Raw genomic sequence first — 22,500 nt, forward strand, 5'->3', positions numbered from 1 at the left:
TTAACACACCTGCAGTTTATGTCAACCTAGTCTACTAACAGTAGGAGAAGGGAGGGAAAAGAAGGAATGATATCCCCTTTGGATTTCCAAGTCTATTTGTAAGCATTCAAACCTGTGTGGGCACACAAATGACTTCCTTGATTTGTGGCCTCTGTGTACCAAAAATGTAGATGTGTCTAACTTTTTTTAAACTGAAAGTGACAGCAACTTACTTATTTCAGAGCTTTGCTCTTCTTAGGAATATCTCAGAATTGATGAGAATAGACGTTATTTCAATAGGATCTTCCATGAACCAAGAGTAACCATGTCAGTCAAGTTAGAGAGGCCAGTTTAGTTGTTTCATGCAGACATAGTTCTGTGGTTTAGGGAATTACAGTTCCCCCAGTCTTGCTTCATTTTTTTCACATCTAGAACTGGGTGTGAAAATTCATTGCATTGTATCACTTTGCATGCTTGCCATAAAAATAATTAACCCACCTTTGAAAATGTATTTATTTTCAGAAGCCCAACGTTAGTGAAAAACATACCCACCAGCTTAGGCTATGGAGCAGCTCTTAATGCAAGCTTACAGGTAAAGCTGTTGAAAACATTCCCTTTTTAATTGGCTGCTGCTTTCTGTTGTGTCACTGATACCATTTGCCCTTATGCAATAGAACTCCCTATGTTTATGTTTATGTGGACATTCTGGGCAGGACTAATAGGTGAGTTAATCACCCAAGAAAGTTGTATTACCTAGCACTGCAAGAAGTACTAGTTCTTCAAATTCTTATTACTTTTGATGTGAAGAAGCAAGAAGGACACCCTGTGGCAAAATATGGAACACTCGGTTTTGCCGCAAATGCTAGATTGATAGAAGCTTTTTCAAATGCATGTGGGTATGCATTAATATTTATCCAAGCTGTCATGAATGATTTCACATCATAGTGTTGGGGAACATGGTGCTCATGGCAAAAACTTTAAAGTTTAATTATAAGATATAATTTTTATGCAGAAGAGGCAAATGTCAGGACTTTTTTATTTTGAGTTAAGTTCTGGTCATTTTTTATAATATAGCTGCTTGCCTGCATTACAGAAGAACTGTTTTTTGCATGTTACAACTCAGGCTCAAGGGTTTAAGTGCATTTCAGAGTTTGAAACAATATAGAGGGAGAAAACATTTTGCATGTCAGTGTCAGGGCTAATAGCTCATCCAGTGGTGCAAATATATACAAGCCCTGTAAAGTCAGATGAGGAACAAATGACCAAAGAATTCCATTCCTCAGTTGGATTTGTTTATATACACGCATCTCAGGATATAGTGAAACTACTTTGAAAGGTGATATCAACTAAAAATTGTCCCTCTTCTTTAGGCTGCGCTGGCAGAAAGTAGTTTACCTTTGCTTGGTAACCCCGGATTGATAAATAATGCATCCAGTGGCTTACTGCAAGCAGTCCATGAAGACCTCAATGGTTCGCTGGATCACATTGACAGCAATGGAAACAGCAGTCCAGGCTGTTCTCCTCAGCCTCACATGTAAGTATGGTTAGCATTCTTTAGAGGGGGGCAATAATTTCTCTAAAACTCTGTGTTATTATTCAACCATTCTTTCAAATGCAAGTACAAGTATTCAGACAACTGTACTTGTAGGCTGTGAAGTGACCACTTCATCAGCATGTGCTGTTAATCTCTTACAAATTTTTCCTGTTTGTGCCATGATAACATGAAAAGAATCAGAGAGTTCAGTATGAAATGCCTCTGTGAGTGTATGTATTGTAGAAAGTGTTGCTCATTTAAAATAGAAGAGGAAGACCCATCTCCTATGGCTATGTGAATTGTGGCCTTGGGCTCATGTCCTCCACAGGGTTGTATGCACAGGAAATCCTGCTGGTTTAAATGCAGCTTGGGTATGTCTAAATATGTACAGAACTAAAGCCTTGAAAAACAAGCAGTTAATATCACTGAAAAAATATGTGTTGCTATTTACACTCTCCTTGATCATAATTATATAAATATTCAATGTGATTAATTTTTTTATCATGCATTAGGATTCTTTATTTCCCCCCTCTGCCATTTACGGTAATCCATAAGAATACACAGAAAAAACAATCCTCTAAGAATTAGGTGCAGTTTAACTAGACTTTCAAGTCCTTGATGCATTTATGGACTGTTGCAGAGATACTGCCCATTTATATAACCATAAAATGCAAAGTTTAACTGTTATGCTGAGTTTACATAGAAGCTAGTAAAGTGTAACTTTTTGCCTGTCTTATAAATCAGTGTAATTACATATTCAACTTTAATTACTGGTGCGTCCGTATTGGCAAGGTTTATATGTTATATTTTATGCAAGACTACGATTCCTATTAATATTTAGCAGCTAACTATATCATTAATTACTCTAAAATCTTTCCCCTACCATCTTTTTAATGCAGCTCAGAGAGTGGCAGTATTAAAAATTGATGTATTGTGGATTTCAGAAATGTGTATGAAGCCTGAGAAATGCCTGGCCTTAATTGAAGGTGTCAAATGTGGCAGTTTCTTGTTTGGTAAATAGTAAAACACATACCTTGGAGGTATTGTTTCCTGGGTTATTTATATAATAATTAGAGATGTGACATATATGTTTGCTATAGAATGCTTTCTTCTTATATACAAATGTCCTTAAAATTACAAGATCTTTGCATTTAGAATGTGTTTTTTTGTTCCCTTGATTTTTGTTTTGTTTTATATTTTCTGTACTTATTAAACATGTAATGAAGTTGGAAAGATAATTGCAAGTGAAGCATTAGGATTCTTTTCCTATTGGAGTACATGTTGCATGTATCTTTGTGTTCGTTGGTTTGGTTTCATACACATTTCCAGATTTTTGACTCCCTTTTTATTTCTCTTGAAAGATCACTACACAGATAACCCTACAGATATATTCATGTTTTTAAGATTGTATGCTTAATTAGTGTATTGGCTATTTATTGTATAACTTTGGGGAGGGGAACCCCCCCCCCCTTAAAAAAATAACAAGTGAGAACATTAATTTGCTTCATTGAGTTCAAAACCGTTACTTTTTTAAAAATGGACAAATTTGTCTTTTGGAAGGATCTTCAGCTGTATTAAATAATACAATAGAAGTAATAAAACTAAATAATACAAAAGAAGTAGAAAGACCGCAAATATAAGCTCTTGATAGCAACAGTACTCTAAAACAAGTAAAGTGAGCCATCAGACAAAAACTTTTTATATCCAGTGCTGTATCTTATCAACCATGCATTGGGTAGCTTGAGGCCTTTTACTTTCAGCTGTTCTCCTGAGTATGCTAATGCTCCTTTTCTGTCTAAAATGCCAAGACAATAAAACTTTAAAGAGCAAATAACAGTTAGATTGTATGTATTAAAAACAGCTATTTGACAGGAATGAATGACATTTGCTATTTAGAACTGTTTGGTAACAATATAGCAGATCATGAGGGATGGAGTGTATGTACACCCAGCAGCACATGCTGATTGTGCACGGTATATGCCTTGAATACCATGTATAATCAGCATCTGTACTATACAAAGAGAACAAGTACTGCCAAGTGTTTTTGACTAAAATGCCTATTTCAGCAAAGAAAGAGTTATGCAGAGTGAATTATATACATTACGGAAAATGAAGGGGGACAAGAAGAGAACGTAACTGATTCTAAGACATACTCCTGCACTATATAGCTTTTTAGGTTGGGGCATAATGTCAGTATGCCAGTACAGTATATCAGAAAATTCCATGACATCAGTATTTGATACCAATGTCACCATAACAAGTAAATATGATGGAAAATCATACAACTGTACTCATGCCCTGTACTCATCCCAGCCCCAACACTTCTAGCAGATCTTTCTGACTGGAAAAAGTTGATGGAAAAAAGTTATTGGATCCAGGTAGACTAATAGCTACACAGTTTATGAGGTTACACTGTGGAGGGGTGAAATGTACTAAAAGAGGATTAGTAACTAATCAGGAAACATCAAATAAAGAGAGAAGCTATGATAACAAAAGTCCTTGCGCCTAAGGATGTATTGATCGTATTCTGAATTCCTTGTGCAGGCTCTAGGTCTTATACTTATGGTTTTTCCTGTAAAAGATCTGCTTTTTGTATAAAGGATCAAGTTGGACTAGGTTTGTGCTCAGGTCACCAGACTAAGACCTGATTCTCCTGTTGTTGAACCCTGGTGTCGTAGACCTCTCTTTCTACAGTACAGGCAAACATTGTCAGAAATTGAGGTGTGAAACCACCATATGATTGATACAGTTGAAGTGTTTGCTGACCCAGTTGAATAGTCCTGCATGAATTCTTTCTACTGAAACCTAGGTTCCTTGCGCACATGCAGAATAATGCACTTTCAAACTGCTTTCAATGCTCTTTGAAGCTGTGCGGAATAGCAAAATCCACTTTCAAACAGTTGTGAAAGTGGTTTGAAAACGCATAATTCTGCGTGTGCGGAAGGGGCCTTAGATATGTTGCTACTCAAAATGGAGGCAAATAAGCTCTGCACATGCTCCCTAGTATTTTTTTCTTCCTACCTTTTCCATTTAGAATTGAGTTCTAGTTCAGACTGAATTAAAATCAGTCTAGCTGTATGAGGAATGCAGCTGGTAATGTGAGATCTTGTATAAAGTTCATGAGAACTTTTTCTTAGTACCCGAAAATTTAATTGATCTCCCTAATGTTTTATGTGTGCTGTTCTGTTTGTTGTTTGAAGTCTGATAATAGAAAATAAGAACTGGTTAATATATTATCAAAGCAGGGTAAAAGTTGCTTTTTCCTGAATCTGTAGTTTGGCCAAAAGTCTCAAGCCCTTTCCCTTTTGGAGTCTACCACTTGCCCTCCCTGAATAAACATGTCCCCTTTCCAAGCCAGAAAACTTATATTCGTGTACATGTGCATATGCGGAATTTACAGATATTAAAAATATTTTTCTAAGCAATAGAATACAGAGGTGAATGACACTCAGGGGATTTTGCTATTTGTGAATGAACAACATTGATATTATTGTTTGACCCTCAAAGTGATCCTCCTGTTGAGAACATGCACAGCAGCCATGATGGAGAATATTTCTTTGAAAGTATATTACAGTGCAAGCCATGGGGGTGGGGAGCAAAAGAGTTGTAGATGCGATGCAAGAGTACGCCTCTCGAGTGCCCAGCACAAGGAGCAAAAACACCAGCAGGAGGGGCACTAATGCCAGTGGCAAGGTACTGTGTAGCTGCATGGTTCCGAAATATAGAAACTGCCACTACGCCAATGTTCCTCAGGTGCAGGAGCTCACATCCCTGGGGGTGGAGCCAACTTTATTCAGCTTCCTGTGACCTTTCAGCCTTAGAAATACCCCCTTTGGTGGGCATAGACTTACACCAGCTAAATTTTTGACTCAGCCCATTGCCCTGCACAGACGTCTTCATGGTGTCTGGGGATTTCTGCTGTTTTTCTTGCTTCCCATTCCACCTGAAACCTCTGTGGAGGCATCACAGTGGTACTGTCCCCAGTTGCCATAAAACTTCCACAAACAGACACCTTGGTGGATTGCACTGCCCGAGTATGCTACACCACAGCTATCTTTTGGTATAATACAACACAGAGTAGTCATACTAAGAGATATTAGATTTCATAAGTTTATGCTGTCCACTGATAAAGGCAAGTGAGTCCATCAACGAAATGGATTCAGCTTTTCTTTTCTAAGCTGCATATAACATGCATGTGGAAACAGTGCTTGAAATTCTTCTTAATACTTAGCAGAGATGTGGAATTAATTTTTCCCCAATATTTAATTTTTCTATGGAAATCTTTCCATTTATAAACATTAATAATTTCATAAAATTAATAACAGTTAATGGATGCCATAACCAATGCAATACTAGGTGATCTGGGAAGTTTCAAAGTTGTAATTGTTTTCCAGCTGTGATAATATCTAGGAATTGTGAGACAATTGTGTAATTTAACGATCTGTAAAGAAGTTGGGTGGAGGGATCAGAGCATAACCACAAAAAAACCTCATAAAAATACCAAATACATCAAAGCATGAATTAATCTAATTGACTGGGCTGGTCAAATCAAACTAAAGCTACAATTCACAGGATAGAAGAGATACTGTAATAACCACTCTGATAAGGAACTAATGAAGCAATACCACGCTAAGCCTCTCTAAATTCTTGGTCTGAGGTCTCTCACATAATGTACTAGCAAATTATTTGAACTGGAGATGTCAGGGGCTGAACTAAGGGTGCCTTCTGTCAAACTGATTCTTTATGTGTGTGGAAGGGCATCCTGGGATCCAAACATATGGCCATTCACACACCACAGATCACAATTCAGTAGCCGAGTACGGATGTATTTCCTCTAGCCCCGTTTTCATTTTCCACTCCCTCTGTAGCAAGCAAATCCACTTACCATATATACTCGTGTATAAGTCGACCCACATATAAGCCTAGGCACCTAATTTTACCACAAAAAACTGGGAAAACTTATTGACTCGCATATAAGTCAAGGGTGGGAAATGCAGCAGCTACTGGTAAATTTCAAAAATAAAAATAGATACCAATAAAATTACATTAATTGAGGCATCAGTAGGGTAAATGTTTTTGAATATTTATTTCAAAGAAAAACAGTAAACTAGCTCTGTAAGTGGAAAAGAGCGTCAACAAAAACAGTATGGTCGCAACAATAACTTTAAAAGTACAAAAACCTTAGCTCAATCAGCAACCAAGCTAAAACACAAGAGTTAAAATCCTTCAAAACTGGATTTTTGGTCAGGGGAGGAATGTTTATGTTAGCAGTTCCAACATTTCAGAGTATCCTTAGGAGACCCTCCTGATGATACCACCCAGGTTTGGTGAAGTTTGGTTCAAAAGGGTAGCCCCATCTACTATTAGCTCCCATTGGAAACATTGGATTCACCCACTTTGGGGATCCATAACTTTGGACCTCCTAAACCAAACATCACCAAACCTGGCTGGTATCAGCAAGAGATTATCCTGATGATACCACCCAGGTTTGGTGAAGTTTGGTTCAAGGGGTCCAAAGTTATGGACCCTCAAAATGTAGCCCCATCTACTATTAACTCCTATTGTAAACAATGGGGGATGGGGCACCCCCTTTGGGGGTCCATAACTTTGGACCCCCTGAACCAAAGTTTACCAAACCTGGCTGGTATCATCAGGAGTGTCACCTGATGATACCCTGAAATGTTGGTGCTGCTATTCTAAAAACTGCGCCCCCTGGTGGCCAACAAAGTAAAAACCCTAAAATATTTTTAAAATACACTTCACTCGCGTATAAGTTGTGGGGGACTTTTTCAGCACAAAAAATGTGCTGAAAAATTCAACTTATATGCAAGTATATACAGTATACCATGTTTTTAATTTTGCTTTGTTGCCAAAGTGGGACACATTTGCAAGTGGGCACAGTTTTACCTCAGACCTCTTCCCTCCACTCTCAGCCAACCCATCTAGTCTTGCCCTCCCCCACTCCATTGCGCTTCTTTGCACACTTCCTTTCCTCCCTGTTGCCAACTGTAAGGCTGAACACACTCAAACAAAGCAGCTTAAAAAAGAAGTTTATTGATTTATGTCACCCTAGGTACAGGGTGCTGGGACTGAGGATTCTTCTCTTCCTTCCATATCATTTCTATTTCCTGGGCCTCCCTGCTCTTGCAGTATAAAAGCGTATGAGGGCAGTATAAAAGTGTAATAGATAAATAAATAAATATCTGTAGGTTAAAAACAAAGTTTAATAACCATATTGATGAATTGATACCAACACTAAAAAAATGCAAAAATAATAATAGTAGTCAAACAGTCCAAACACTCAATTTGCCTCTGCATTTGATCAACAAACTGGGATGCCTCCAGCCTTGTAGTTTTATACACACGCAATCAGTGATTCCAGACCACACTGGGAAAAGCTGGTCTTGACACTTGGGTTTGCAGCAAATCAGGAGACGGGCTATTGTGAGCCTGGGGAGCTTAGCAAATGACAGCTCCCACTGTCCTTTTGTGGTTTTGCAGTTTGTCCACTGCCGTTACTTCCCCCTCACTTCCCACTATAAAAAGACAATTAGTGTTCATGCAAAGCATACAGATGTCATATTCAAGACTTTTCTTTAATTCACCTTTTTATGTTGATAAAATTATCAATAGTTTGATATATTAATAAGATTAAAGATAAAATTAAATATATTAAAAATTAAAGCACACATGTATGATAGAGGACCCATTAAACATCATCCCCCGCTCCCTGGGCGCAAACAAAAGCCAGCTGATGGGTAATGCCTGCCTCACTGCAAACAGATTGGTGGGTAATAACGCCAAAAATGCTCCAAAACAAAAACTCCTCAGCCAATTCTCTTTGAAGTCATGGGTACCTCACCATGCGTAATCAGCCATTTTTACACTCAGGAACAAAAAGGTATTTTGGTCACTTCTTCTCCTCACATGATGTAGTGAAATCAGAGACTTCCTTGTACAGGTTTAATCATGATTTATCAAGGCAGGTTTGAAACATAATGGTTCTTTTCTTGCTGACTAGCCAGAGACCTGGCCCAAGATTAAATCCCAGTTTATTTTCCTGGTGTGCAAGAAAGAAGTAAATAATGACTGTGTGAGCCTGACAGAATGGCAAATTTTGTCAGTCCTGAACCAGTATAGTGTGCAAGATGAGGGACCAACTTGAGGACTGAGACTGTCTGAATATTACCTGAATTTTTTTGAAATTCAGAGGTTTGACTTTGAACATGTTTGCTTTTTTCCCTTGCGAAGAACCATGGGCAGGAAGGAATTTTGCAGTTTTCTAAAGCATTCTCAAGATGCTTAGACAGAAAAGAATTCTGAACTGTTCTTTGAAAATGTCTTCATATAACCATCCCAGTGCTTTATTTATTCCCCTGTTGTGTTCTTGTACTCTCCTTCATTTCAAAGTGTTGGAATTAGTTGAAGGTGCGTATGCACTCAGCATCTCTTCTGATATTCATCTTTTCTGCAGTGGTTAATGTCAGGTGAAACCAGGAGTTAGCAAAGTGTGCTGGAGGAAAATGGAATAAGAGTGGTAGCTAATTTGAAATAAAACAATATTTGGCCTGAGTCAATCTTACCTCTGCGATGCTATACTGTGGAAGAAAAGAGTAGTTCTCATTTGGCATGGCTTGAGTCCTCATTTTTTGCATTCTGCTGTCATTCCCAACCCCTACTCTTTTTACCTTTCCAACTTTTGCCCAGCCTGGGTCACTCTTTTTTATCCTTCACAGTTTGATCTGCATAAACATCAAACTTTTTATGCTTTCAAACTTTTTTCTTTAAATTTTAATCCCAAAGGCTTGCATGATTATTCTGCTTGAAGGTCTTTTTGAGGTGCTTCAGCTTGAAAATGGCCCATTGTCAGATCATTCCCAGATCTGATTATCCCAGTCCCCTACTGTTCTGCTTTCACTCCACTTTCAGTAGGTTACCTATCATTCCAGTTTCAATCCCTTTCATTCTCCTGTTTTCAACTTCATAACATCTTGGTCCCCCACTCCTCCATCCTGTCTTTCTGATTTTTTATAATACTGTGTGTCCCATCTCAGGATGCTGCTGCTGCATTTTACTTGGGAGACGTGGTCTGCTTTAGGGAACTTCTGTGATACATGTTCCTTCCTCTCTGGGGAGATTTGGTGCCAAATATTATAAAATAAATCAAACCAACCTTGAGGAGAATTATTGAGTATGATTTAATTGACTCAATAAGGATACCAATGCTACCGCATTTTGTAAAATACCACAGACATCAGCACTATTTAATCTTATTATAACATATTAATGCAGGCTGGAATTGTTCTATGGCCTCAAATTTCATAATCTGAAAAATAAACCAAAAAATAATCACAAAGAATTCATAGGTGTGAATATTTTTTTTTCTTTTTCTGGTTTTAGTTTAGGATGGAAGATGGCTGCTTATGAAGTTCACACAGCACATCAATTTATGCTGAACCTTTTGTATTATCCACCTCAAATGGCTTGGTCGGAAAACATTTCAGGTTTTAGGCGGGCCTTCTTGACATTTCAAATTGACAAAGGAATTGAGCACAAAATAAAAATAGCATTCCACTTTCTTGTTGCAATTACAGCTCTAATAATTTCTCCAATTTTATTGGCCATGTTGAAATACGTTATTCTGAGTATTTTGCCGGGGGGAGGGAGGAGTGGGGGGGGGAGAGAGTGCTATCCTACACACCCATTTTAGTACCAACATGTACTTGTGGTTACATGTACTCAGTGTTTTTTGGATGGAGGAAAAATATTTTCCTTCCAGTAACAGATCCTGTTCAAGACTAACAACATTCTGAGCCCCCATCCACCCCTCATCTGTTTCCCAAAACACACATTTTTCTGTTCATCTTTTTATATTGTTTCACTTCACCTTATATTGTTTCACTTCACATTTCAGATGTAGTCACTTGTATTTTGCTTCCCTGATCATCAACTCCCTGATCTTTCTAGCCTTATGTGCTGTTGTGCTCTGCAGCCAATACAGCCTTTATCATTTCCTTTTAGTTGTTTAAATGTTACATGTCTTTGATCGAACAGTTGATGTTCCTTTTTTAAAATAATATTCTAACCCCCATTTGTTGCACTTTCACAATTCTTTCTACTTCCTCTTAACAAAAAGATCACTCCAGAGATAAGAGTGCCTGCAGCTGTCTAATGCTGAGAAGTGTCATATCCCCATAGTATGGGATTGTAGAAGTTTGCAGAATCCTTTGGGGTTTGTGAAAGCTGTATAGAAGCAAATGCATGGATGCTTTGTTGAAAACTTTATGCCATCCTCTTTTGAATTCTCAACAATTGGAAATGTTTGTAGAGGCAGATTAATAATTCTTGAACCCCTGGGCCATACACACATACAAACGTACGCACATTCTACCTCAGGTACTAATTGCTTGAATTCAGTCAAGTCTGAACTGAATATGACTAAAAAAATTTCAACATACTGAAAGATACTGTGCCAGTCTGCAACTTAAAACCTTTTACATAAAGACCAGCATCAGCACATAATGCTGATAGACTAGCAGTGTAGAAGTTACTAGAAACTTACATGCAGAAAAATAGGTAACATTTATTACCTATTAAGTTTTGTCTGGTTCATACCTGGTGACATCAAGTTATGACGTGTGTGTGTGTGTGTGTGTGTGTGTGTGTGTGTGTGTGTGAGAGAGAGAGAGAGAGAGAGAGAGAGAGAGAGAGAGAGAGAGAGAGAATGGGCCATCACAGTTATAGTACTGTAGCTAGAACTTTCGTATCAACTTATTTAAGTACTGTTTTAGTCTAGGCTCAGGCATGTTCTTTGGCCATGCTTATTTTATGAAATGACTATACTAAAATGATAACAGTAGACAAGGTGCCTTTCAGAAATTCTACAATTATACAAAGTCAACCTATTTAAACATTTTTGATATGGGACACAGGTACACTGTTATGTAATTCTCTATATTTCTCTTTGTTGTATTTTAAATTGTAATACTGAAAGATTCTGTGCCAGTCTGCCACTTCGAGTATTGCTGTGTGAGAGAAGTGAGGCAGAGTGTTTTAAAATAAATATGTGTGTGACTGTGTCATTAAATGATAGTTCAGATGGGTGAAGGGACTGTCATTTAACTGATGTAATACAACAGACAGAACTTTCAGTATCTCCTCACATCACTTCAAACATTGCTTTTCATTCATTTTCACTGATGTGCATCAACTATACAGAAATGAAGTGATGTCAAATGTTTTAATCCCAATGAAGAGCTGTTGGCATATGAGGTGCTCCCTTCTCTATTGCATCCTCAAAGTTCCTCTGTAAGGAAGATTAGACTGAAAGAGAGTAACTGGCTCAAGGTCACTTAATATGATTCATGGTAAAATGGAGATGTGAACCTGGGTCTTTCAAGACGTACAGCACAATCCTACTGGAAGGTAGAATCAGCGCTTGGAGCTGGTGCAGGGCCGCAACAACATGTTTGCCTACCCCCACCAATGATGCTTATGCCAGTGGGGAGGGCAAATGGAAGGCAGGCACCCCAGAGCTCCACAGCGCCCAACCCCGAAGAGCCTGAACCCCACCAAGCCACATCAGCCTAAATCTGGATGCCAGCATGGCTGGCTGTGGGCTAGGAGTGTTCTGGGGGGGTGGGGGAACCAATTTAGTTGGCTTCCACTGGACTTTTGAACCAGGAAAGCCCCCGACGCAGGCCTCAGACTTATTCCATTTAGCCCTATGGAGGGCTTTCTGGTGGCTGGAGATTCTCCATTTTGTTCTGCCTTCCCACACTTCCTTCAAATTATCCTAGAGGTAGTGCAGTGGCAGAGCCATTTCTGGCTGCCATAGCCTTTGGACTGGGCTGTTAGACTGATACATTTCATGACACTGGTGATAATACATAGAAAGAACAGAACATGTGTTTTGTACAATGTAAGTACTATAAAATTACACATACTAATTTTGTTTGCTGCATAGATTTGCAGATCACGCAGGACAATTTTATATTTTCTTGCTGCTTACAGATACCAATCCTGATATAACATACAGTGCTGCCAGGTTTGTGTAGCAGATCTTGTAATATGTTGTAAGATGTTCTGGGCTACAAAACAGTCTTAATTAATACTAAGGTGATCCTGCTGTGATCTAATATCTGTCTTTTATCTGCCAATTTTATTATTCCCTTAGGCCTTGTTTCCTTTTTATATTTGCATTCTTATCCCCTTTATGTTTCCATACCTTTTTGTGTCCCCAAATTTCTTCTGCCAGTAGATCCTTTTATGTATATATTTATAGTTTTAATATATTTTACCCTTTCAATTGTGAGTATTTTATCTACCTTAGGCTGGTCTATGCTGGTCTATGACCATAATAAAGATCGATCGATCGATGGATCGATCGATCGATCGATCCATCCATCCATCCATCCATCCATCCATCCATCCATCCATCCATCCATCCATCCATCCATCCATCCATCCATCCATCCATCCATCCATCCCTTAGTGGTTACTGACTAAACAGCTAGTAGTTGGAAGTTTCTAATAAAATAGTGGCATGCAAGAAATGGCCTAATATACAAGGACCAAAACAAGTGCATGGAATAACAAAAACAGAAGTGGATGAACTGAAGACTTAAGTATATAGTACTAAAGAGGAGGAAATCAAAGTAAGCATCTGGTGAGGGAAATCAAAGTAAACATCTGATCAAAAACATACCCAGTATTCAGACTGCCTCAATAGCCTGTTTCTGGTGTGTTTGAGACTGAATTATTCAATTGGTTCATAGAGTGGTTCAGTAACTTGTAATACAGTATATCCTGAGTCAGCCTCCTTCTTAGGATCCAGATCTATATTGGAAGAGGTATAAGACCAGTTTAACCAATTTTGACATAAACATAGGAAAAATATCTCATGACTTCAATATAAAGGTCAGACTCCATCACTGATATTGACAGGAGCATCTTTTCTTAACATCTTTTAAGGACATTTAATTGCAGGCAGTACAGTCTGCCTTTTACAGTACAGTCCTGTATAGATTTGCTCCAGTCGAACTCTGTAGAATCAGTAAAAGAGAATATGGTGTAGGAAAGATATGAGAGAAGCAAGAAGAAAAGTAGCCATGAGTGTCAATTCACTATGGCCAGAGCAATATCTAACTTACATCTGGTCCAATGTTGGTTAACTGAGGAACACGAGACATTGACAGAATGATAGCCAATGAAAGGGACCTACATAATTTTACAGTTCTTGATAGTTCTATTCTGTATTTGGAGCATTATAGCTCAGAACAGAAAAAGAACATGGCTTGTGTTTATTGATTTCTGTGCATGCACCATCTTCACACAGAACTGCTGATAATATCTGGATAGTAGAACATTTTCTATCTAATAGCAATAAAATCATAAGTTTTGGCAAAATTCCAAAAATTTAGATTTTCAGTGTAAGCATGACAACTCTACTTTTTTTGTCCCACATACAGTAACTCCTGTGAATCCATAACTTAGGGCTTATCCTCACATATGTATATATGCACATGCACACTGTCTTTTCACAAAGTTAGTCGTGCCATTACAATTTAAATAGCATCTTCATTTCTGTGAATTTCTCTTGCATTCTACAAGAGACCTTTAATCACCTGCCACTGTGCATTGTATTTCTTATTTTTATGCCTTTTGCAGTGCTGTACAATAATCTTAAATTTGATTGAGCAAGTACACTACCAATTAGATCCCTCTTTTGGCATGGCTCTCCAGACCCACTTTCACCAAGCAAAGCACACTTTATGTCTGTACTAAAGGATCATTTCAGAGATATTTTGGTTTTTCTGCAGTCCCATTAACCCTCTTTGGTTGTTCTGTTTAATCCCTAGTAATCTACAAGGCATCTGAATCTTTTGCAGCTTTTCACTTAAAAGAATTCCAGGTTATCTTTCTTCTTCTGTTTTCTATAGTGTTCAAAGCAGCCCACAGGCCCCTTTCTGATTCATCTCCCTAGAGTAAAGAACAAATGTTTCTACAAAACATGACCTCTTTTAATATGAAAATTGAACATTTCATGACCTTTGTCCAACTGCCAAATTACCTATATTGGAAATCTGCAGGATGCTCTTATGAACCAAACTGGAAAATACTTTCTCTTCTGGGACAACATTTTAGCGTGCTAGCTATGTAACAGATTTTGAGGTCAAAATTACCAACTTTCAGTGGTATCCCTATTCATGAGTACTAAGTCTAAATATTAACTGCTTCTTATGGAACAAATCAAATCTACAGAATAAAGGTCAAGTAGTATATTGCACCTCTTGGGATAAGTGGTCTTTGGTTGCCATTTTCATCCTCTCTTCTTTTGTATCAGCCCTTTTTTATTGTACTGTTTTCTTTATGATCTTACAATTCTTCCAGTACAAACAGTCAGTGAAGGCAAATTTCTAGCAGTTCATATTTATAAACATAACACATGTAATCACCACTCAGGCTAACCCTTCCAGATAACTATAATAGTAGATATTTGTGCCTAAACAATCACAGAAATCCACCTTTGAAATACATACGTTGGTAGCATTCTACTTTTGTGCATTCTACAATCTAATTCTGAAAAATCTGTCATACTAAAATATCACTAGTTTGTGCTGTCCCAATAAAATTCTGTAGCTACAATTTTTTAATTATTTCTTTTCTCTTTCCTATGTATTGCTAGCATTTTTTTATTGCTGGTCTTTGTCCATAACAATAAACTTCACTTCACTTGACTTAACATGAATGGAAGTGGGAACTTGTGTTGTGTGTGATGATGCTGAACTGATGTTTAAAGCATTGTTGAACATTCTTTGTGTCATCTTATAGTAGAGAATGGGCTCCAAATACTTTCAAAATATTTCCCTCTATCTCGAGCAATGGAATATACACATGTGTACTTAAAGACTTGAATCTTCAGAAGAGAGCAGCAATTATTGCCAATTTCTCCCTCCCACAACAGACCATCACTTTATCCCTGACACAGTCACTGAAATGTCCAGAAAAAGAATTCAGTTGGCTTCAATGGACAGTGTGGGGGAATGGAACTGGGAAAGTCTTCCTCTGCAAAGTCCACAGGTGGTTAGATTCACTTCATTATCTTTCTATTTCTGTTTGAGTAGAACTCTCTTACATTAGGTCCGCTTTCATTGAAAGAGAGATGGTCATATGTATTCCCACGAAAAATCTCTTGATAAGGCAAAATGAGATTATAAAACCATTTGAACCTTTTATTTTACTGATGTATCCTTCCTTCAAATTTAAGTGGTTAAATGTTTTGGATTCCAACACTTCTGTGTGTTTTGCTAACATACAGCACCCATATGTTCTCAGGAAATGCTGCAGCTCCAAGATATGAACAGCCCAAAAGGGGAGGGGAGGTGAAACACACCTGTACTGTGGATATGGTACACACCTGTACTGTTGAATTTGCAATAAGTGGAAAGGGAAGAACAAACACCACGGCAGATGCTACACAGACTGGATGCCAGGGTGACCAGGTGCAGACTAGGGATGTAGAAGAGTGGAGCTGATAGTAGTTGGCTTCCACTAGCCTTTCAGCACAGCAATAACTTTGTGGCGTAAGTCTGTTTTTCCTATGGGCTTGTCTGGAACTCAGTGGGGGTTTGCTCCCTTTCCTTCCCCCCCCCCCCTGCTTGCGGTGCCCAGAGTTCCAATGGAGGTGGCATCATGTCCCCTTCACCATGCCATCCCCAGTCGATACGGAGCTTCCCCTTTCTGGATTGGGCTGAAAATCTCTTGAGTTTACCTGGTATGTGCTAAGATTTTGTCACCCTGACATTCTGGAGGATCTGTTATTACAACACTTATAGGCTGAAATTTTGCCTTTTGAGTGACTGTGTTTCCCAGGATAAGATGGTAAGGAATCAGGTCCTTCTGCCACTGTGATTGTTTCTGTTTAAGTGGCATACACCGTACATCTTACAAGCAGTACTTAAGGAGTGGTTTACTTTTCTGTGGCAGCCGGGGTTCAGTACTGTCTCATCATGGTTCCTTGACATGTCTGAAGGACATGTCTGAATTACTGCCAATTTCATATGTTAGGCATTTTCCATAATAAATAGAACTGGGAATGCTAGTGAATTATAATTGTTTTGGTATTTGTGTGTGTGCTGCTATGGATTGTGGCACAAAATGTGAAGGACTGTAGGCACACCAAAACTCGCAGGTGCCAAGTTTTGCTGCTTTTTTTTCAGCCTTGCATTTTGAGGAAAAGGCTAATCTCTATATACAGCCTAACGACTACAGCTCAGCCTCCCTCTCGCTCCCCTTTCATCCCCCCTTTCTCCTTCATCTGCCCAATCAGAAGTCATTTCTTATCAACTCTTTAATATAGTGTGGCTTTCATTCTTACTACTGTAGCCTCTTCCTTTCTGCCAGACAGTCTCTCCATCGTCAGTGTCGTGGCCAAGACTGAAAACCAACTCAGTACTTTCTTTTAAACCTTCTAAAATATTTATTAATTTCCAAGAGCACAGTTGAAAAAGGCATGCATGGGCCAGTGTCTCTCTAATAAAACTCACCATACAACTTCTCCAAGGTTAAAGCAAATGTGCTGAATAATCTCCAATTTGTATGGAATACTGCAAGCTGCCAGCATAATTGCACCACCTCCTCACCCCAAGTTGAATGACTTTGCACACTGTTTCTCCACTGAATTAGGAATCCACCTAAAGATTTTTTTAATTATTATCATTGCTTTTTTACAATGGCAGATCACTGCCTCATTTACTACATTATCCTGCTGGAACAATTAAATTGGCAATGCTAGTTGGCAAAATGTTCATGGGATCTTCAGCTGCTGATAAATTAGAGGGGAGGAAGTGTAATATAGTTTTTTTTATTATAAGCTAATAAAATAGCCAAGAAAATTTGTGTATAAATGAAGAATCTTAAAAATTGAGTTCCTGAAAGCATTAACCTATCAGCTATAATACAAAAGACATTTGAAAACTGATGAAATATTCTGGAGCTTTGGCAAGTGGTAAGAGAAAAGATGTGCGAGAGGTACAAAGAAGGCACCCAGAAGATTTTTGTATGATACTTAATGTTGTAACTTGGCATACTGATGATGTGTTGACCTCAAGTGCTATAAGAGTTTGCAATGTGCTGGAAATGAGGTAGCAATCTCTTTGGTATTTTGTGCTCTAGCAGGTTTGAACTGAAAAACTGATAGCACAAAAACAATCCCTTTCTCAAGTCAGAATTTGCCTAATAAGTATTTCCCTTTCACTTCTCTGTATTTATTCAACAGTCATTTTTCACTTGAAGGAACAGTTTAAATTAACTTGAAATGAAACTGTTCCAAACCTACTTTATTGCACCTTACATACTTTGTGAATTACCACATAATGGCATATCTCCTCTAAAAATAATTTGCCTTAGAACTCCTGTAGAAAATGATCTATTTATAATTAAGAATATTGCATGAAGTTCTCTTTCTTGTTGGTGACACCAGCTCAAACATATTTAATTAAAGCTTCGGGTACTTGTGATATATAAGATTGTCTTATTTTCATGTCAGCAACTCCACGCAGGCATGGAAGTGTTTTTCAAGTGAAATTTGCATTTTGATCTGCAAGCATATTGAACAGGTTTTACTAGTAGCCTGTATATATCCTTGCTGTTAAGCTTTCTTCAGAGTGGTGCCTCACATCTAAACTGTGGTGGTGGGGAGGGGGGCTGGCATTTTCTGTGGTTGACAGGGCACAGAAGAAGTAAAGGTTTTTCGCTTAATTCTGTATGAACCATGCACAGTACATGGAATCTGGCAGAGCAATAGGTTTGTTAGACATGTGTAGTTCTCCTTGTTCCAAATAAGAGCCTGAAATATTGCAAACAGCTTGCTATAGTGGTGAGAAACCAACCACAGCCTGGACTTTCAATGCTAGCAGAAGGGTACAAGTAGCCAAAGCAAAATTCAAAAACAAACCTGGCTGTTTCTATGGATAGAGATACATTGCTTGTGGAAAAGAATTGTTAGACACTAGAATATGATTTGCAATTGGCATACTTGCAGGTGTCTTGAAGCATCTGAAGTTTCATTCTTTATATCCAAATGCATTGTATACCCATTTTCTGGATTTTGCACTTACATTTTTAAAGGTAGCTTTCAGAACTTCTTGCGTGCTAATCTTGCATAGAAAACTGCAGAGGCACTTCTGAGGAAGGAGATCTGTGTACTATATGACACAAATAATACATAAACCTTTAGTTGAATTCTGTTGTTGGGTTTGAAATAAGATGCATTCAGGTGTCAAAAACCAATATACTGTGAAATGTGGTTAGGTCTGGTTTCAGTAACGTAGTTATTAATGGCATCCTAGGAGCATCTGACATTCCCTGAGATCAAAGCCTTCTTCAGAGTTCATATTTCTTTATCAAACAGAACAAGGTGTATGACTGCTCTTTTCCTGTGTGTATTTTCAGAACAGAGAACAGTGACAGCTTAAAACGAATAGGACTGGTAGATTGTGTCATTCCCTCTTTTCCCTTATTTCTCCCTAGGGCAGAAAAATACAGCCTAGAGGAAAAGGCAAGAGCTACAACAGCTTTTCTTTGTCCAATTTTATGTATTTATTCTACCTTTCTGCTCTCACAAGGGCCACCAATAGGGGTGGGTGTTTGGTAAACCCAAACCAGAAAAAAAACCCCAGAAAAATACCTTGTTTGCATTTTGGGTTTTTTTCAAACACCCCCCCTCCCCGGAAAAAGGTGGTAATAAAAGGGAACCAAAAAATCAGATCCTGAAAAATGCCCACATCCTTAAAAACAACCACTCTTTCACCTTCCCTCCCTCCCTTATCTGAAGCCTGACTGGGTCTCTTCCTCCGAAGCCCACAGTTTAGAGCCACCCAGCCAGGCCAAGCCAAGCATTGAATTTTGGGCTTGAACTTGGTAAGTTCAGCTTTATACTATTGGCTTCACTTCCAAAGTGTGGAGGTGGAGACAACAGTATAAATCTGGGCCGTGCCGAGCCAGGCCAGGCCCACGTTTCAATACTGGACCCGTTCAAACCAAGCCTGCTGTTCAGCACTGCGTTCAACTCAGCACCTGACTCCATGATCCATTTAGAGTTGGAAGGCTGGCATATTTTTCTGGTTCAGGTTTAATAATCCAAACATTTTTTAAGACCATGAAAAGCCAATATTACATATTGAGTTGGTTTTTTTAAAAAAAAAATCTGGGTCTATTAAACCCAAACTGGAAAAATACCGAAATAAGGTAGCCACCCCTAGCCACCAAGACAATCAAATGAGCTCAGACCCAATTCAATGCTTATGGTTAATAAATAAAAACCAACCAATTCAAACATATTGTAATAAGCTAATCTATCAATAAATTGCTGCCCTTTAGTGGTACCCTAAATTCTTTGCTGCCTATGACAGGCTGCTTCACCCCTCCTAAGGGTAGGGTTGCTTCTGTGTGGTGACCTCTTACCTAGGGTAGTTGGATCATATCAAGTAGAAGTAATTTTACCATGCATTGAGTACATCTATGTGATAGTGTGTTCCATCTGTGTGATAAAGTTGAGTGATTAAATATTTATCTCAAAGGTATGACAGAAGAAAGATTTTGGAGACCCAGCATGGTGAATATTGTGTTTTTCCCCATTTATAGAATGGTACTTCAAAGCACACAAGAGTGATTAAAATAGTATCAGTAAGCATGAATAATAACAACAGAGTATACAACTAAACTTTTATGAAAAAGATACCTCTCTCCTCTTCAGTGTGCTTCTCATTCCTATTTTGTGTTAACCTAACACCTATCCTGATAGTGAACTTGGGTGAAATGTGACAGTTACACAGAATGTGGTGTCAGGCTTGTCAGCCTTTATTCTTTGTCATTTAACCAGGAATTTAGAACAGTCCCAAATTGATCAATAAGGGTTAACAATTTGGCCAGCTGCTGAACCCTCCAATTAACATATTTTTTTCAGGATCTCAGCTGATATGTCATCAAAACCAGGTGTTTTGCCAGATTTTAGCTCAGCTATTAACTTTACAATTTCATCTGCATTTACAGAAGGCCAGCTAGGGATATCTGGATGAGTCTCCTACAGGAGAGAAAGGGGGGATATAATTCCAACTCTTCTTCTTTTTCTTCTTCCTCTAGATCCACTACTGTGTCTGGATCATTTATTGACTTAGTTATACCATGACTTGCTCCTCCTAAATGGGGACCCAAAGCAGCTTAAATTGTTCTCCTCCTCTTCATTTTGTCCTTAGAAACACACTGTAAGGCAGGATAGGCCGAGAGAGTGTGACTGTTGCGGGGTTACTGAGAAACCTTCCATGGAAAAGTAAGGATTTGAACCAGAGTCCTCCCCAAACCCTAATCTGATACTCTTAACAACATCTGAGCAGTGAACAGTCACTTTGTCTGGTACTTTATATTAGATCCAGGGATTAATAGAACTCAGATTTTCAGCCGACACAGTTTCCCAAGTCAAAAGGGAGCATAGCCAAAGAAATGAGCGTAGCAAAACTGAACCACATTACATGCAAACATGAGTACCTTAGCCCCAACTCTATTTTTAAAAGGAGAGAGCAAGGAAAGAGGGAGTGACAGGAAACATGGAGACAGAGTGACAGAGGGAGAGGAAAGAGAGAGAAAGGGCTGCCTTCAATGCTTCTTCAGCACACACAACTCCTTCAGCACACACCACTGAAGCCATGCCTCACTTCCTGCCACTTCCTCTTAAGGGGAAGCGTCTGATTGTCTCTCGCTTTCCCGCATTGATCAAAAAAGCTGGGCACTGAGGGCTAGGAATTTCCTGGTCCAGCTTAGGGAATATTGGCAGGAGATCACCTTTTGCAGGATGCACACATGAAACTTTTTCCTCCAATACATACTCCAGGTTGGAAACCACTGTCCTAGATGATCAGGCAGTTGACATATTGTTTTGAGAACACACTCCGGATGCAAGCATTGATAGAGATTATGTATTCTCTTCCAAGGGCTAAGAAATGATGACAAGCTCCCATAGTGGTACAGTGGTAGATGTATTATGTATTACCTTTGGGCCAGTAGCAGACATGTGCACTGAAGCCAATATAGGGACCGTTGTCACAGCTGAAATCGCAAACAAGCTGTTCCTCAGAAGCTCCAGTCTGTCCGTAATTCTTAGCTTTTCCTGGCCTGATAAAGCTTGAAATGCCTCTCTAATGTCCTCCAAAATTTAATTAGCCAGGGTTAATCCAATTAAAAACTGGGTTCATTTAGTGGATCTGTCCAGCTGACCAGATCTTTTAGAGCAGTTTTACTTGCAGCCTCTTTATGCATGTCCTCTATTTCCTTGGCATCTTTATGCTGATCTGGTCATTTTGGGTCCAGAATTAGTAGCAGCAAGGTTTCATTCTCAAGTATGGAAAATCGCTTTTGTTGCCTTTTGTAATAAAAAGAACAGCAAGAGTGGATCAGGGGATCAGAAACACGTTGTTGGCTCAGTCAAAGCTATTCATATACCCACAATAGGCAAGTAAAGTAAAGCGCTGGTTAATAAAAGCTTTAGATTGGATAAATGCTGACCCAGTTATATTTAGTCCCTGTCATTCCATATTTTGGAAAGCTGTTTACTGGCTTACAGGAAGAGAGTTTACTATCAATTTAATCCTTTCCAAAAGGACTTGGTGGTAAACTGCATTGCGAGTGGACAATTTCTCTGTTTTCTGGTTCTCTCCTGACATGGACAGTATTCCATAGTTGTAAGATGCAAACTAATAACTTCTGTCAGTATTTGATTCTGACATACAGCTCTGGAAATAACCCTGTTGAAACTACTAGGACTTTTTTAGGAACTGATTTTTAGGAACATTTTTTAGAAACTGATACCAGTGACACAGACACCCGCACACGGAATGCTGTAAAAGAGTCCCATTTAGTTCTTTTTTTTAAATTGCAGAATATGTTGAAAAAAATCAAAATACAAAGAAACTATGTCTGAAAGAGTTAAAATT

The 22,500-nt window shown here is 38.6% G+C and overlaps 1 protein-coding gene across 1 annotated transcript in view; it reads left to right on the plus strand.

The window, feature by feature from the left end:
* The window catches only part of FOXP2 (forkhead box P2), a 256,227-nt gene that overhangs the window by 225,302 nt on the left and 8,425 nt on the right, over nt 1-22,500 (plus strand). Inside the window, 2 exon segments of the mRNA XM_048499408.1 lie at nt 502-571; nt 1,350-1,513. Coding sequence (XP_048355365.1) covers nt 502-571; nt 1,350-1,513 — 234 coding nt within the window.

This window comes from Sphaerodactylus townsendi, linkage group LG06 (genome assembly GCF_021028975.2).
Source record: "Sphaerodactylus townsendi isolate TG3544 linkage group LG06, MPM_Stown_v2.3, whole genome shotgun sequence".
In the NCBI taxonomy this organism is placed as follows: Eukaryota; Metazoa; Chordata; class Lepidosauria; order Squamata; family Sphaerodactylidae; genus Sphaerodactylus; species Sphaerodactylus townsendi.